The 16,729-nt window shown below is 39.0% G+C and overlaps 1 protein-coding gene across 26 annotated transcripts in view; it reads left to right on the top strand.

Moving 5' to 3' along the window:
- adgrl2a (adhesion G protein-coupled receptor L2a) overlaps nucleotides 1-15,046 on the top strand; it is a 90,042-nt gene extending 74,996 nt beyond the window's left edge. For 4 of the 26 annotated variants that reach the window (XM_047810320.1, XM_047810317.1, XM_047810321.1 and 1 more), the window contains 10 exons: nucleotides 606-672; nucleotides 3,758-3,849; nucleotides 5,115-5,159; nucleotides 5,704-5,730; nucleotides 6,437-6,605; nucleotides 6,886-7,014; nucleotides 7,479-7,575; nucleotides 8,822-8,950; nucleotides 9,613-9,630; nucleotides 11,923-15,046. In XM_047810320.1, the coding sequence (XP_047666276.1) occupies nucleotides 606-672; nucleotides 3,758-3,849; nucleotides 5,115-5,159; nucleotides 5,704-5,730; nucleotides 6,437-6,605; nucleotides 6,886-7,014; nucleotides 7,479-7,575; nucleotides 8,822-8,950; nucleotides 9,613-9,630; nucleotides 11,923-12,677 (1,528 nt within the window). In that variant the 3' untranslated portion in view covers nucleotides 12,678-15,046. Of the gene's footprint in view, nucleotides 1-605; nucleotides 673-3,757; nucleotides 3,850-5,114; nucleotides 5,160-5,703; nucleotides 5,731-6,436; nucleotides 6,606-6,885; nucleotides 7,015-7,478; nucleotides 7,576-8,138; nucleotides 8,197-8,821; nucleotides 8,951-9,612; nucleotides 9,665-11,342; nucleotides 11,382-11,872 lie in introns of all 26 variants that reach the window. The other 22 variants (XM_047810338.1, XM_047810340.1, XM_047810325.1 and 19 more) reach the window with 16 other exon arrangements.
- The last annotated feature ends 1,683 nt before the right edge of the window (nucleotides 15,047-16,729 follow it).

The raw sequence follows: 16,729 nt of genomic DNA, 5'->3' as shown, positions 1-16,729 counted from the left end.
ATTTTTGGTTTTCATTACATCACAGAAACCAAACATTTTAACAGGGGTGTGTAGACTTTTTATTTGTAGATGTCATTGTGGGCACATTTGGCTGGTCCCAAAGAGGAAAGCTGCTTTATTCAGCTGCATTAATGCTGATGTCAGTGGAAGTCCTCACAACTTATGATCGCAAGTCAAAATGTGTGAGTGTGTGTGTGTGTGTGTGTGTGTGTGTGTGTGTGTGTGTGTGTGTGTGTGTGTGTGTGTGTGTGTGTAATGTCTTCTGTGGTTTCTATTAGCATAGTGTAAGTTTGCACTAATTTAGGTAATCAATATTTCCTGCCGGAGGTCACAGACAAGAGCACCTAGATACTTTTACAGACAATTACAATCTTTGAGCTGCATTTAACAGTAATGTATACACTGGCTTGCCAAGCCTACAACATCGTAATGTGATCCACACCAGACAGTGTGCTGTCTTAGTGAGGAATAGCTTTCTCTTTTTTTCCACCCATTAATCTTATCAAGGGATGACATTGCTTTCAAAATAAATGCTAGTTTATATATAAACTATATATATTTCCTAAATTAGGTTTTTAATAGGTCTGGTCTGTTCCTCTGTGTAGATGCTGGCTGAGATTGGACAACCACTTCATTTGGAGTTTTATTGGACCTGTTACCTTCATCATTATGGTATGTTCACAATTATTCTTGGCTTTGTGTGCATGTGTGTCTGCACTGGAAAGTGTGTGCATACCAAATGCGAAGAAAAGAAAGGAATCAGAGGGAAAAAACTAGGTATTTGCCTCCAGACCTGGCCAGAATGATACACCTCATAGTTTAAGCAATAATTGACTTCTCCAAGCCAATGACAGATGCTGCGACAAGAAGCGCCATGGTGTGAAAACATCAAGCCAAGCTGCCTTTTGTTATTTCCTTGGCTTGATTCAGCCGATCGTAGCGCTTCGATTTCTGTGCAGATCAGTTCAGTCTCAGCAAACCCAGTCAATGCAACCCACTGTAGGAGAGAAGCACTCTGAAAAGCTGGTGTGAAAGGCCTGAGTAATGTTTTTGTGGGAATAATTGTGCCATGATGCAGAGAGGCTTTCACAACAGAGCATTAAAGTATAATTTTATCCTCAAAAAATGCTCAGCATGCCAGTAAAGGGCCAATATTAAATGGCACTGAGATTTTCTTTTCTTTCTTTTTTCTGCAGCATGACTTTTCAAAAAGTAGGTGATAACTTTCTCTTATGGTACAGTGCTCCCAGCAGCATTTCTGTAGCTGGTTTTGTGGAACATTCAGGCGAAGGGCATATATGACATATCATATTGACACAGCTGCTGTTCAAGCATGCAGTTATTTACTGGTTATGACTTCGCTGCCTCCAAGTAGATTGGTGAAGCACTGAAGCAATAGGCCTGTGGGGAGCTGAAAAATAGAAGTCTATAGAAAAAGAGAGAGGGGAAAAGGGAGAGAGAGCGAGAGATTCTAGCAGGTGGTATTTACATGAGCTGTTTGGCTTTAGACTTCTGCTATCTATTGATTCTCCCTCTCCAATCTTTGTCCTGGGTCAAACCTTGTCATCCTGAAAATGAAGACAGGGGGTGGCAAAGGTTGAGAAATGTTTGACCAAGGCCAAGTTCATTATGCACAGACGACATGACCTCCTCAAACACTGTCAAACGCTGAGATTACAGGACTGGAAAGTGCTGTTTGTCTTACAGTAGTAGGAGAGAATCTGGTCCATGTGACAGGACACGTGAAAAGTTATCAAACGTTTAAAAAGAACAAAGCAGCAGTGACCGCTAAAGAATACGCTGCACTTACAGGTTGCAGATTAGACATCAGCCTGAGTTGAAAGCTCTACAAAGGGCTCTTTGCAGAGGCATGTGAGAGACTCTCATTTAGCCACTTCTCTGCCAGGAACCATATGCCGGTTTGATGTATGTGTTTGCAGCAGCTCTGATTACCAGAATCCGTGTTCTAGTCATCTTCAACACAAGGCTTGTGCCCCTTATGAAGCTGATTTATTGTTGAGGACTCAAGCAGCAGGACTCACAGTTCTCAGGCAGTTGTCGCAGCCCATTTTCCCAATTGACAATGTGAGATGAGGCACAATGGCTGCAAGTTCTCTGGGGAATCACTGGGGCCAAGGTTTCCCCTAAACCCATGACCCTATTTCTATTAGCACAGTGTACGTTTATACTAATAGAAATAGGGTTTCTCAGCAAATTGGCTTTGTCCTTGTCAAGTAAGAAAAGCGTTTTGGGAGGGGGAAGGGAAAAAGCACACAAAGACAATCTCATTATTCAACGTGCAACACTCGCAGCAGCCTGATTTTAGAAAACGGGGAAAAATAGAACAGTTTTGCTGAATCGAGCATGAAAGGCCTAGGGTGGTCTTGTAACTTTGAAAAACACTGCTCTGCTTTCATTGCTCTTTATAAAGTGGTTGTTCCTGGAAGCTTTTGGAAGCATGCAGGCAGCCAGAGGTTGGTCTGCTCTGGGACACAAAGGGGCATTAGATCTATGTAAAGAAGTACATGGAAGTAATGAGTGGTCTCGAGGCATCGGATCATGACGCGTCGTGAGCTGTTTGCATCATCCGGACAGCTCCATCTGCACTTTTAATATTTCATCCGGTTCATGCAGAGTTCACTGGGCACACATGCCGACTCCCACAGCGCGGTAAAAAGCTCTCTCCACAGTACAGCTCAGGGCCTTCTATATGTAGAGAGAAAGAAAGTGACAGAGAGAGAGAGAGAGAGAGAGAGAGAGAGAGAGGAGCTAAGTCAGGAGCAGCTCTTACAAAGGTAACAGAAGCCTGTGGGAGGGCAGCAGGGAAAGTGAGTTGGTGGTGTGTGCTGGCTGAGGGGGTCGAGAGTGTATGCTTTCCTTGCTCCCCACACATGCACTCCCTCTTCACCTGTCTCATCAGATCCATGTCACCACTCCAGGCAGTGTGAGAGTGTATGAAGGGCATTTCGGTACACTGGAGTCAGGCCAGTGGCACCAACAAACACGACATCACAGCGGCATCACGGCAATCTGCCAAAAGGACCGTTACATTGGAATTTTTTTTTTTCCGTTCTCATCTTATCCCTTCCTTCATTCTCTCATTGGCATTTGTGTCCTGTCACTGACTCCTGTGTAACAGCTGCTGATGTGAGGGAGGAGGTATATTGATTATCTCTGCTGTTTGAGGGCAGTGCACAAATCAATTAGATTGTGTGGCACCGAAAAGCAAGTTGCCGTGCTGACGCTTATTTCACACCAGCTAGTGGTGTTGTTCATGAGCGATGCTATGAATATGCTATTTTTTTTTTCAGCGTTCACAGCACATACCATGCCACATTAAAAAAAGATCATGAAACCTCAGCAGTTTTTGTGTATGTGTGTGTTTGTGTGTGCGGACATGAGTGTGGAAGTAAAAGAGCGCAAGCTACACAGAGACATACTATTCATTCATTCATGTCTTTTTAAGTGTGGCTCCATTTCCATACCCCTGTCATTTTTGTCTACTGCTGTTCTGTATTTTCACTTCTCTCTTAACAGTGCTTGTGTTTATCTTGCAGTGTGCCGTTGTTTGATTCATTTTTCACAGCCTTATCAATATAGAATCTCCCAGCAGTTGGCTCCAGCAGTTTCCACTCGGGCTGCAGAGACATTTAGCCGTCTTTTTTCCCCCGAGAGTGCCACAGATGAAACTTTTCTGTCTTTTCATTTTCAAGTGTACCATGATTTATTAACACAGGCATTAACTTTTTTCCAACAGCTTAATCTCATCTTCCTGGTCATCACTATGTACAAAATGGTGAAGCACTCTACTTCATTGAAACCAGACTCCAGCAGGTTGGAGAACATAAAGTAAGTGAAGCTGTTCCGAGTTTTGATATTTCTTCAGTCCAAAACTATTTTTCTATGTAGTTCTTGTAATGAACGATTATATAGAAAGAAGGACAGAAGAAACTCATTTAATAAATTTTTTTTAATGTCTGGACTATCCCTGAATGATGATGTCATGGCATGAAACCTAACTGCATAATAAAAAAAACAAGATAATTATCATTATGTAACTCTCATTGGTGATGTCTCCTTGTAAAATGAAGGGGTGTGTGGGTGTGTGTGTGTGTCCGTGTGTGTGAGTCTGTGTATGTGTGTGTGCGTGTGTGTGTCCGTGTGTGTCTGTGTGTGTCCGTGTGTGTGAGTCTGTGTATGTGTGTGTTCGTGTGTGTGTCCGTGTGTGTCTGCGTGTGCGTGTGTGTGTGTGTGTGTGGGTCTCTGTGTGTGTGTGTGTGTGTGTGGGTCTGCGTGTGTGTGTGTGTGTGTGTGTGTGTGTGTGTGTGTGTGTGTGTGTGTGTGTGTGTGTGTGTGTGTGTGTGTGTGTGTGTCCATGTGTGTGTGTGTGTGTGTGTGTGTGTGTGTGTGTGTGTGTGTGTGTGTGTGTGTGTGTGTCCATGTGTGTCCATGTGTGTGTGTGTCCGTGTCCGTGTGGCAGGATTTAGCAGAAAGAATAACAGCATTTCCATGTGTTTCATTTGGAAAAATCACTGAACATATTTTAATATTAGAAAAGAGAATATGTATGCTAAGGTCATTTTATGGTCCTGCAAGTGAGGTTATTATTTTGTTTAAAGTTTAGTAATAACATATAAGTATATACATGTCTTCCGTTTCTATCTGTCTGCCTCTTTTACTCAAACAAAATATTGAGTTTCATCAGAATTGAACGACAAGGTTTTACAGTGCAGTGAATAATGAAAAAAAAGAAGAAGAAAAAAACCCAAATGAATAAACTAAATGAGCACTATCAGGATTTCTCAGAAGTATGTTGCACAGTGTTATACATTTGATTGTACCCTGTCAGAAATCTATTTATTTGAGCTTGCAGGGCCAAGGATCGTAGCCTACATGGCACTGGAAGCACTATTTGCATGCTGCATGTGGAGAGAGCTAATCTGTGGCATCTCCTTTCTTTTCTCTTCTCGTTTTTCCACACCCCCCCCTCCCCTTTTCTGTCTATATGCTTTTGCTCTCTCTTACTCTGTCCTCTCTCTCTGTCTTTCTCTCTCTCTCTCTCTCTCTCTCCCTCTCTTGCTCTCTCTCTCTCACCCTCCTCTTACCCAAACCAGTAATTATCGTGTTTGTGATGGCTACTATAATACCGATTTGCCTGGGTAAGCTCTTACCATATATCACAACCTATGATGGCCACTCATAAAACGTTAGCGCCATAGTAAATTTTTCATGGCATAAATATATACGGGCACATTTCCAATGAAATTTCACTAGATCCCTCTTGTCACAAGGAGCTGTTTTAACCGTTATTGTTTGTATAGCTGTGCTCATATATTACATGTTGAATAAATCAAATGTTTCTGGTTCGCTGTTTATGTGAAAAAAGGCAGTAGAGATGTTAAATAAGAAAGTCCACTATAGCTGTAAATCTTTATTACAGTACTGCTTTTGACTGACTCGCTTTAAAGCATATGTTCCACATTTGTACTGTATCTTACTCTACTTAAGTGAATTGGCTCAGCACAATATCCAGCTTCATTTTAACATACAGAACGATAATGACCATCACCGTGCCTCTGACCCTGCCAGCTTCATCTCTTTTACAATTTCCAGCTTCACAGTTTGCTTTTGTTCTATTTTAAACTGGACTGTGATCTGTCTGACCCGATTTTGTCTCTCTTCCCTGCTTACCACGCTCTCTAGCTATGAAGATAATAAACCATTTATCAAGTAAGACTGTCAGCTAGACATTTCTTTCTCAGCCTCCTAGTTTCCCTTTCATCACTCTGCCACTCTCGTCAGTTCCTCTGACCTTCCAGCTCCCTCATCCTCAGTTTAAAATGCCCATCCTCCATGTTTGTCAATGCTCTTATCCGTCAGCAAGGGTGTCTGAAGGTTCCCTTGAATCTTCACACACCACTCCTCCTTTCTCCTTTTTCAGTTTCTTTCTTTCCTCTAACTCTATCTCTTTGGTTCCTTAGCTAGCCAAGATGTGTTGTCAGCGCCTCCTCAAGTGTAATGGACCTATTTGAAATGATTGCAGTCCTCAAGTGCAATATTCCTTCTCTCCTCCTTCTAAATGCAGCTCAAAATGACATGTTTCTTCACGTAGTAGTGTGACATTCACCAAATTTCCACACCTAAGTATGGTAATATTTTAATGAGAACCAGACTGATACATGTGCATATTTATTCATTTCTTCTTTATTCAAATCTCGGTTTTGTTCCCTCACATTTCTCATTTCTCCCAGCCCCAGGTCAAATGATAAGGACCTGTTTTTAAAACTTTATTGCACCATATATGTTTTCCCCCTTTTTTTCTTTGGTGTTTTAGTAGATGTCTTACTTTAGAGCCATCACCAGAGCCTATTTTAAAGCCTCACAAATTACGTTGCTCTGCAGACTGACAGTTGGTGTTATGTGTCTGCGTTCGCAGGTCCTGGGTTCTAGGAGCGTTTGCCTTGCTATGTCTGCTGGCTCTTACCTGGACCTTCGGTCTGTTATTTATCAATAGCGAGTCTGTGGTGCTGGCATATCTTTTTACCATTTTCAACACCTTCCAGGGCATGTTCATCCTTATCTTCCACTGTCTGCTTCAGAAAAAAGTGAGCTTTACTTGTTTCTTATAAAAACCGTTTATTTAATAATAAAAGCATTTATTATTTTTATATTTAAACAGTGATGTGAGATATATATATATATATATATATATATATACATAAATACACACATTTATTACCCAAGGCTGTCTAATGTATCTGTAAATCAAGAGTGCATCATTATATGTTGCCCCAGGTTGATAAAATCGTTTCTAAGAGCTGTTGAGTTGTTAACAGAAACATACATTCAGGAACTGAAAGGACACAAACGGCTTTTGAATTGCAGGTTCGTAGAGAGTACAGCAAATGCCTCCGCCACACATCTTGCTGCAGCAGCTTGCCAAGTGAGAGCTCCCACAGTTGCACAAAGACAGCAACAACAAGGACAAGTGCTCGCTACTCCTCTGGCACTCAGGTAAGCTCAGCACACTGTGCCGAGAAGAACCGAGCTGACCCAGTTTCCTCTAACTTTCAGGAAGTGATAAGGCACAACGTGAATAGAAAGGAAGGTTGTAAATTAAAAGCTGAAAGCGTCATATAAAATGCATCCTAGGATGATTCTACTACAGCATACATTGAAGTATTGCTTCATGTTCTTTTGATGATGTTTTTTTTTGTACATGCTCCTGAATATCAAACTGTATCTGAATTGTTTTACATTTGGTAGGATAATTTAGGAAATATGTAATAGGATCCGTAAAAGGGAATGGTTTGCTAGAACAACTCTTCTTGGATTTCAGGGTTATGATTATGATGCTGTTAAGAAGTTAGTTAAAAGGATTTTGTTATAAGAGAGAGAGAGAGGTTATAGAGATATCTTTCTCTTACTGCCAAACAAAGTGAGTCAATGCTTAATTACTGTCTTTGTTAATCAAACAGAGTCGAATCAGAAGAATGTGGAATGACACAGTAAGAAAACAATCTGAATCCTCCTTCATCTCAGGGGACATCAACAGCACATCAACCCTCAACCAAGGTCAGTCAGACACCATTGTTGCCACATTAGAAGCATTTAAGTTTCTTAAGCTCTTTCGTGAACTAAAATGTCACTTATTAATTCAGAGCTAGTGGAGTTAGATTGTAGTTGCTTTGCTAGTAAATGAGCAATTATCAATGGACTCTGTATTGAAGTACCAAACTACAGACTCCTGACAAATTAAAGGAAAAACAATTTAACTGTAGGACGTATAGTTCTGTTAGAGACCACTCTAATCAGGTATTACAGTCACAATCAAGTAAGAAAATCGTTGTATTGATTTGGATTGACCTTTCCCTTTAAGGACACATGGCTGCAGCATATCTGAGCACTGTTTTTTCCTTTAATTTGTCAGCCATCTGTGCATGCTGTAAGGTCTAGAAGTTAGCCTTGTGCAGTGCGCGTGTACAATAAAAGCACCATCCCACAGAAGAACTGCACATTTTAAGTTCATAAGCTCCTCTGCTCCTAACACACACCCAGGCACATCAATTAATCAAGATGTACAATGACCTAGTGGATGCTATTTGAAGGACTTAGAAAAAATGTCATTTATTATTTAGCCAGGGCACAAATGTATGATGATGAGAAGATGATGTTCAACTCTAGCTGACCCGAGTGGTAAGGTTGTGTTCCTCAGTCATTGCTTTGGCTTGCTCAAAAACGCTAAAGCAGTCCTTCATGCATGCATAAGTCAGGAGGGGCTGACATCCTTTTCCTCTCTTCATGCTTCTGTTCTGTTGCACTGACCGAGACAACAAATATATATATATATATATATATATATATATATATATATATATATATATATATATATATATATATATATTTTTTTTTTTTTTATTTAGAAATGAAAATTAAATTCCAAATGAATACAGTCACTCATGAAATGAGATGCTTACCAATTGCTATCATCTGTCCAGATAAGTGTCAGGATCCTTTCTAGATGGTAGATTTTTTTTTCCACTTACAACATGAACTGGCTTGTGATATTAATATTATTTTATATTGTTAATATGATGGTAACAAATGCTTGCTATACTAAGCAGCTCAGTAATAATTATCCTATCATCATACCTAGTAAGAAAATCGAAATAAAACACTGATTCTGCAAATGTCATATGTGTAATAATAACGGAAATATAATGGACCCCTGAGCTTACTTTTAGTCGTCATAAAATATTATGAGTGCTCATATTCTTCTGCTCTGAACTTCTGCATCTTCTTCTCTGTCTTGCTCATCCAGGAATGACGGCCAATTATCTACTAACAAACCCTCTACTACGACCCCAAGGCACTAACAACCCGTACAATACCTTACTGGCCGAAACGGTCGTATGTAACACTCCTACGGCTCCTGTCTTTAACTCTCCAGGTGCGCTTACTAAACTACTGCATTCCTCTACTGTACTGGTGCCTTGTAGTATCATTCTCTCTCTCTTCTCTCTTTCTCTCTCTGTCTCTCTGTTCTCTAATATACAGATATATATGAATTCGAGATCGAAGGCATAAACCAAACGTTTGGTTTAGACAGAACTGAAATGTATGTTACCCTGGACACATTTCAGTATCGTCGTCTCTGATACACTGTATACAATTCCTCATTTTAAGGCTCAGCTTTTTATTCATTATTTTATTTTTTATTTCTTTCACAATTCAGTACATTCCTCCCCAGTTATTCATATTGATTTCTGATCGTTTGATGGATATGATTGTATTTCAGTTCATAATATTATGAATATTATGAAGCAAGCTGAAGCTCATCCTTCAAAATGTGGAGTGAAACCGATCCCTTTATTTATTTATTTTTTTTTCCGTTTATTTCATTGGAATTAAAGCCAATTATACATAATCAAGTTGAAATTGATTGGAGTCCATTCCAATAGCTTCAGCCTAAAACACAATTAAAGCATATGCGACTGTGATTTACAAGCGTGCCCCAGGGTGTGACATTCAAGTGCTGTGACATTTTGGAAATTGATGTGAAACCTTAATATCTATTTGCTCTGCTTTTTCCCTCTTGCTGCATGCCTCTAGCGACCTACAGAGAGACAAGTATGGGAGTAAAACTTAACTTTGCCTATCAAATGTAAATTTTTTTTTTCAGCATGATTTTTTTTCTAAAAAGGCACAATCACTGGTTTAGCCTCAGACCATCGATATTCAGTGAGCAAGTGGTTCAGATATCTTAAAGATGTTTTAAAGAAATATGGCCATTATCTGGACTGACTTGTTTATGAAGTGGGGGAGAAATATGCAATTTGGATTTTAGATTTTTAGATTCATTTAGTAAAAACAAAGCTACTATAAAAATAACACTACGAAAAGGAGGGAAAATTCTAATAACTGTAATAACTGTAACTCACAAATAATAAGTGATCGGGCAATTGTTTTGCTAAACAAAATAAACTGTTTTACAAATGTGGTGTTGGAAATGACATATTCATCGTAGAATGAGATACAATAATACAAGTTCAATATTTTAAAATATATCCTATCATGGATATCGGAGATGATAATTGGTTAAAAAAAATAATAATAATATGTTGATGACATGACCGGTATGGAAGTTTATATTGGGTGTATCATCACCACAGATTAGTTCAAGCATTAGGAAGTAAACTAATATATTTAATAATGTATTCAATTAATATGTTTTAAATAGCCTTAAATGTTAAATATCTTCATTATTTGGATAAATTTAGCAACTTCTACATTTAAAGTAATTAAATATGTAAATAAGTATTAAATAAAAATTACAATTAAAATGGTTAGCTATAAACTAAAGAGCATGCATGTAGCATTCCTATGAATATATATTTTTTTTATTTATATGAAAATTGCATTATCAACCCCAGGGACACTTGCAACACACCCCATCCAGATAATGAACTATAAATAAATGTTGTAGAGTCACTACAGTAAACACATTTGCCACTATTCTGTGAATAATTGGACTTAAGTTATAAGATGCAGTATCCTATCTTCACTCCTCATTAAATTATTATTATCAAAAATGCAAGATGATCATCTGGATCAGTCTTATTAACTTCTGCAGGTAATTTAAACCAGGATACCCATGTGGTAAAAAAAAAAAAAGAGCTTTACTTTTTTATAGCAGCTCCTGTAATTTTCCTTGTTGTACATCTCCATTTCAGATTGCATTTCCACTTATTATCAGGTTTTCTACGTGCAAATTATTTTGGCCGTTATCAGCGAGGAACTATTTCACAATAAAACACATAGTTCTATTCGTTTTCACACATATCATATTTGCAAGGTTTACCAGAATGTTTTCTTTTACTCCCCTTTCTCTCGATCCCAAACCCCCGCTAGGCATTACAAATGTTCGTCTCTTTGTCTGCTTCATTCTTTCATTCCCTTTTTTTTTTTTTTTTATTTCCAAGACGTCCATTTGAGGAGATGCCAATAACTGCTGACCCAGTGTAGTAAAACAGAAAAGGGGCGGGAAAAAAAAACCTTTGTCATTGCAAGCTGTGAGAAGAGCGCAGTGCTGTGATCGACCTTTACCTGCCCAAGGCAACAACGCTCACATACCCACTCAATTAACTGCAGACTTAACGGCCCAGCTCGCAAAAACAAACTGAATGGTGACATTTAATGAGGAGAGAAGCCTTTAATTGTCTATTAGATTTAATTTGCTGAACCCTTGCTCACGTTGATTTTGTCAGTGATTACATCATGTTTTACAATAAAATCATTTGGTTTTTTGTTTGTTTGTTTTTTTTATTTCTTTTGTCCATCAGCTACTCTTAGGCCAGATAGCCTGAACAGACAGACATGATGTGAGTTGTCTCAAGTTAGTCATTTCCACTTGCCTGTCTGTCGTGCTGTTGGATGGTTGCTTGCTGGCTTCATCATAGTGAGAGACTTGGCTGTCTGTGTTTCTCTTCTTTTTGGTCCCTTTTCTGGCCATGTGCTTTTTTCATTTCCTTTTTCTCATATCCACCCACCTCCCCACACAACTCCATTCTCACTCCCCCTCCCAAAATAAGCTGGAAGACTGATGAATTATGTTAATATTCTAACTTGCCCATCTGTGGCTCCACTTTGGCAGTGTCCTTTAAAATGTGTTTGTGATGTTTGTGCTATTTCTTTTTTTTTTTTTCTTCATGTTGTTTAGGATATCGTAATTATCATGCTAGCAATCTAATGAGTATGCATCATAATACATCATAATAATTGCTTTAGATTTAGGTTTTATGCTTAAAATCTAAAGCCAGTCCTAAACAACATTCATTATATAAATTTTTTTTAACCTTTTCTATCGTTACAGGGCCAGTAGTGACTAATGTACATCCCTCCTCACATGTTCTGTTGTTGTAGGACAGTCAATGAACAATGCCAGGGATACAAGTGCAATGGATACTCTACCGCTAAATGGTAACTTCAATAATAGCTACTCGCTTCAGAATGGGGACTACGGCAACGGTGGCATCGGCCTAGACGAAGCTGCCTTCGAGAAGATGATTATCTCGGACCTGGTACAAAGCAACCTGAGGACATGCGCCAAAAAACAGCGGCACGAGCCTCATATCTCCACTAGAAATGCAGCCAGTGGAGGGACCAGTCGCAAAGATGACACCACTGTAGTTGAGACTACATCCTTGGTGCCCGTGGACAGCGAGAGCAGCCATTTAATGGTGGGGAGTCTGAGCTTGCACCATCAGCACCACCACCAGCATCACCTGGATGCCCCTCTCATCCCCCAGCGGACTCACTCGCTCCTGTATTACACTCAGGCGAGAGTGAGAACCGAGCCCACAGCTACAAAACACAGTCTGCCGCCACCCACTACGGACTCCATGTACTCCAGAGAGCTGAACCTGAGAGACTCGCCCTTAACCGAGGGCGGTCTCCAGACAGAGCAACTCTCGCCCTCCAAAAACAGCGGGGACGAGGACGCCTACTACAAGAGCATGCCCGATTTAGGAGCCGGCCAACAGATGAACAGCTACTATCAAATGAGCAGGGGAAGCAGTGACGGTTATATAATCCCCATCCCCCAATCCCCTAAAGAGGAGTGCGAGCCAGAGGTGGACGTACTGGAAGGACAGATGCAGCTCATCACGAGCCTTTAATATGTTCTTTTTTTCTTTTCTTTTTTCTTTCTTTTTTTTTTCTTTTGCAAAACAATCAGCACCGGTTGCCACAAGGACGCGGGGTAGTAGGGGAGGGTTTAGAACAAGGTTCATACTTCATCTCTCTTTGTCTTTCACTACTTTCCCCTCAGAAATATAGCTCTCCACTGTTTCGCTGACATCCCCAAAGACGTGTAGACCTGTGTGGCTGCATTGCAGTGAGATTCCACTTGTCTAAAATGGCGCCGTTTTTCTTGTAAAAACAATCAGACGTGGGAAACGTTGGACAAGCAAAGTCTTAGAGCTGCCGAAGTTGACTGACTCAGAACAATGGAATGATTTCACATAAAAAAAAAAAAAAAAGATAAAAAATATACCAAATAATAGTATTTCCTGTTTCAGCTTGTACAATGTTTTGTCAGAGGTTGTACATAGGGTCACATATTTTAAATCCAGTTTTGTATTATATACAAAAATGGAGTTTCCAGCACGTAAGCAGAGATGTGTACGAAGATATTCCTAATGGGACTGTTTATTTAGAAAATTCAGTAGTCTGGATCTACGGCCCCATCTTTACGATGAAGATCAGATTGTGCTGTATAACCACTAGCAATCAAACCCCAGGCCTTATCTTTTCTTGGTTGTACAGTAAACCCATCAAGGATAATGGCATAAAATATATATTTTGTTGTATTTCAGGTGCATAATAAGAAGGCAACCTTAACTATAAGAAAGAAACTTGTTAATTAAGACATTAAATAAGACATCCAGAAGAGAATTGTGTGGAGAGAAAAAAAAATTGCACATGTTATAAGAAAATGATTTGTTCTTGCAGTTTATTCCTCATGGTGTGTTTGGATGAGGATTAAGATGAAATGAGTGGACACAGAGCTTAGAGGGGTTGCTGACATTAAATTCTATCTTGTTCAGGAAAATGAGTTTGCTGCACCAAAGCATCAGGCTTTAGGAGGAAATTAGGATTTTTCTTGCCTTTATTTAAAAGATTCTCACAGAATCTGTCCAGGCTTGAAAGTCACTCAAGTCCACAGTCAAACACGAGGCTTTCCAGACACATTCTTCTAAATAGATTTCTGATATTTATTTATTAAATTATTCTCAATGATACTTTTGAACTCTTTTGTGAATACATTACAGCACTGGTTTATTCTTTGCATTAACATGTTAGTAAGGAGCCCATACAAATAATGTAAAGTTCAACACTTGTTTAACAATAAATAAATGTGAATTTTTGGCTATTATATCATGTTTTATTTCCATGATTTCAAATGCTTTGTGTGAGTGTGCGGTGTGTGTGTGTGTGTGTGTGTGTGTGTGTGTGTGTGTGTGTGTGTGTGTGTGTGTGTGTGTGTGTGTGTGTGTCCATGAAAAAAGAAGGTGCGTTACTTCAAATTAATTAACGTTTCCATTATTTTGACAACTTTCTGAGTGCTTATCTGCAAGCTCTTTTCAATTGGACTCCAAGGCAGTTTGCATCACATTCAGCAATCACTGAAAGAGCTTTTCACTGTATTATGTAAACGTAAGCAAATGGAAGACGGTTTAAAACATCATTATACAGCAACACCATCGAATTAACGTTTCTGATAGGTCAGAAGGTGCTGATGAATTTTTTATTTTTTTTTACATTAGCACACATGGCTGAAAGGTTTATTCAGTATTAATCTTAATCAGCTTAGTGATTTGCGTAGAGGTGCTACATGAACAAATTCAAAATTGTGTATTTGTTGAGTTGATGAAGTTTTCTATAAGGAGGTTTAAGAAGTCTTCTAAATGTGTTTTTGTTATTTGGTTGGTGGGGAGTTGCTGCTTTAGTAATTTCAAGAGAGAAAAAAAAAATAGAGGCTGGTTTATAGCTGCTATAACAAAAGTAGTAACAGGATCTTGTTTTGTGAACGCTCCACAACATTTAATGAAACTATAAAAGGGTATAAAAGTACAATGTGCACACCCCTTCGTGTTTTATTCCTTATTTACCAATTGAGCAGTGATGAGAAATCTCCTTGTTCACATCCACTCAACACTCGAATGTACCACTTTCCTTTTGACGAGCTCTGTAAAACCGTTTGGTTTAAAAAAAAAAATAAAAATCACCACCTCACAGTGTCATCCATGTCTCCTGTCCAATGACCCGAAACTCTCTTTCTTGGATCCATCTGTGGTTTTCCTTCCATCATACACTGTCATGTCTGTCACAGTGCTCTGTCCTGCTGTAACCCTAAAGTCTGAAGCTTGTTTGACAGGTACAGATCACACAGCAGAAAGAAAAATGTACTTTCTCTCGTATCCTTTACACAGCTCTTATTTTGTATTATGTACGTTATTAAAAAACAAACCAGGAGTGAAAAATCTCACAGAATCTGTGTTTATTAATTGATCGGGTTTGGTACACGTTTCAACCTTTGATGTAAGTGAGCATTGATTGTATGCTACCTTGCTGATAGCAGGAATGTTGCGTGATGGAAAGAAGCAGCAATAAATATAATAAATGTCTCTGATGTATTGTTGATTCTCATTAAGATTCCATATGAATGCTGGGACAGAAATTGTCATACAACTCCTGTCCATAACGCCTCAGGAGCTGTTGGCTGCGTTGTGATTGGGATATAAGTCACATTAGATCAGTTTCAAATATTCATCTGCCTTACAATGCGGATGTTTGTGCTGGTAAGGTCTATATAAATGCCATACTTATTTCTCCTTCACTTGCTTTTCGGTGTACTCTTTCTTTAATAAAGAAAAATCTGCTAGTCGAGTGCTTACAATCATACCCAGCAATAACAAAGTGTCTAATCTTACATAAGCAATATCTCCTCTGACAAATATCCAATCATGACAGGTCACCTTCTGATGTGAATTTAATACTTCCATGTGTCATTTATATTATTTCTCTGCAAGTCATCATCAGGGTGCAGCTCATCCTTTAAAATGTAATATCTACTGGACCCAGGATCAGTGTTAATAAAGCACGAGTCCTACAGAAATTAATTTGTGGCTGAATGTGTTGTTCATGTGTACTGGCTAATGCAGGTTTTCACAAATAATTGGCGATGGGATGCAGAGAAAAAAACGCAATTCGTTAACCAAAGCCCAATTATTCTTGTGCAGAAATTCCCAATCGGATTTTCTATGTTAAATTCTACATTTCAGAAAAGTAGTCAGATGACTAGTTATCATTTCTATAGTAAAAAAAGGGGGGGGACAATATTATTTAGAGCAAAGAATCTGTGCTTTAATAAACAGTCATACCCAGTTTCATATCAATGACATTTTCAGCTTCAGTTCTTTTCATTCTATACAAGTTAGAGAAGAAAATAATTGGTGCCATAAATGTGCAAAATAGTAAATCTTTGTATTATAATGCTCTGGCATCTCTAAATCCATATTATGTAAATGAGTGTGTGTTTGTGTGCAAATGTGCCCTCCCGTGACTTGGCACCCTGTCCCCTGCCTTGTGTCTCGAGTGCCCTAAGTCTCCAGGCTCCCTGCCACCCTGTGTATGATTAGTGGTACAGAAAATGGACGGACGATATAGGATCCTGTGGCACACAACAAAAAAGTCATGGGGATGTTGGTGGGAAAGTGGGTTCGATATAAAGCTTGTGAGACAAAGGCCATTAAATGATTAACGGATTTTGTACGTCACAAAGCGTCTGGTGTAAATCTGGATTTCCTCATTCATTCTGTTCCCATTAGTGAGTGCTTTATGCTAGTTAGGGCCCCTGTGGTTTAAATTCTTTATTTGTTTTGTAAATGCTATGTTCAGTAGAAAATATGTGCAGGTACAAAGAAAAATAACTGGGAGTGAAGAGCTCAGTCACAATTCCTTCAGGGGCAGGCAATAGAGGTGGTTACAAAAAAAAGGGTTCCGTGTACACCCCTACACTTAACCATACAATATCAACAATAATATAGTGATGACATTCCATTAAAGAAAAAAAAGAAAATTATAAAAAGGATATTTTCCCAGTGCATTAGCCTGTAGAATTAGCTTTGTCTTGTCTGAAATATTTCCTGCATTCTTTGCAGGAAAT

Source organism: Tachysurus fulvidraco, chromosome 2 (genome assembly GCF_022655615.1).
Source record: "Tachysurus fulvidraco isolate hzauxx_2018 chromosome 2, HZAU_PFXX_2.0, whole genome shotgun sequence".
NCBI classification, from domain to species: domain Eukaryota; kingdom Metazoa; phylum Chordata; class Actinopteri; order Siluriformes; family Bagridae; genus Tachysurus; species Tachysurus fulvidraco.
This window is presented reverse-complemented; position numbering and strand designations above follow the sequence as displayed.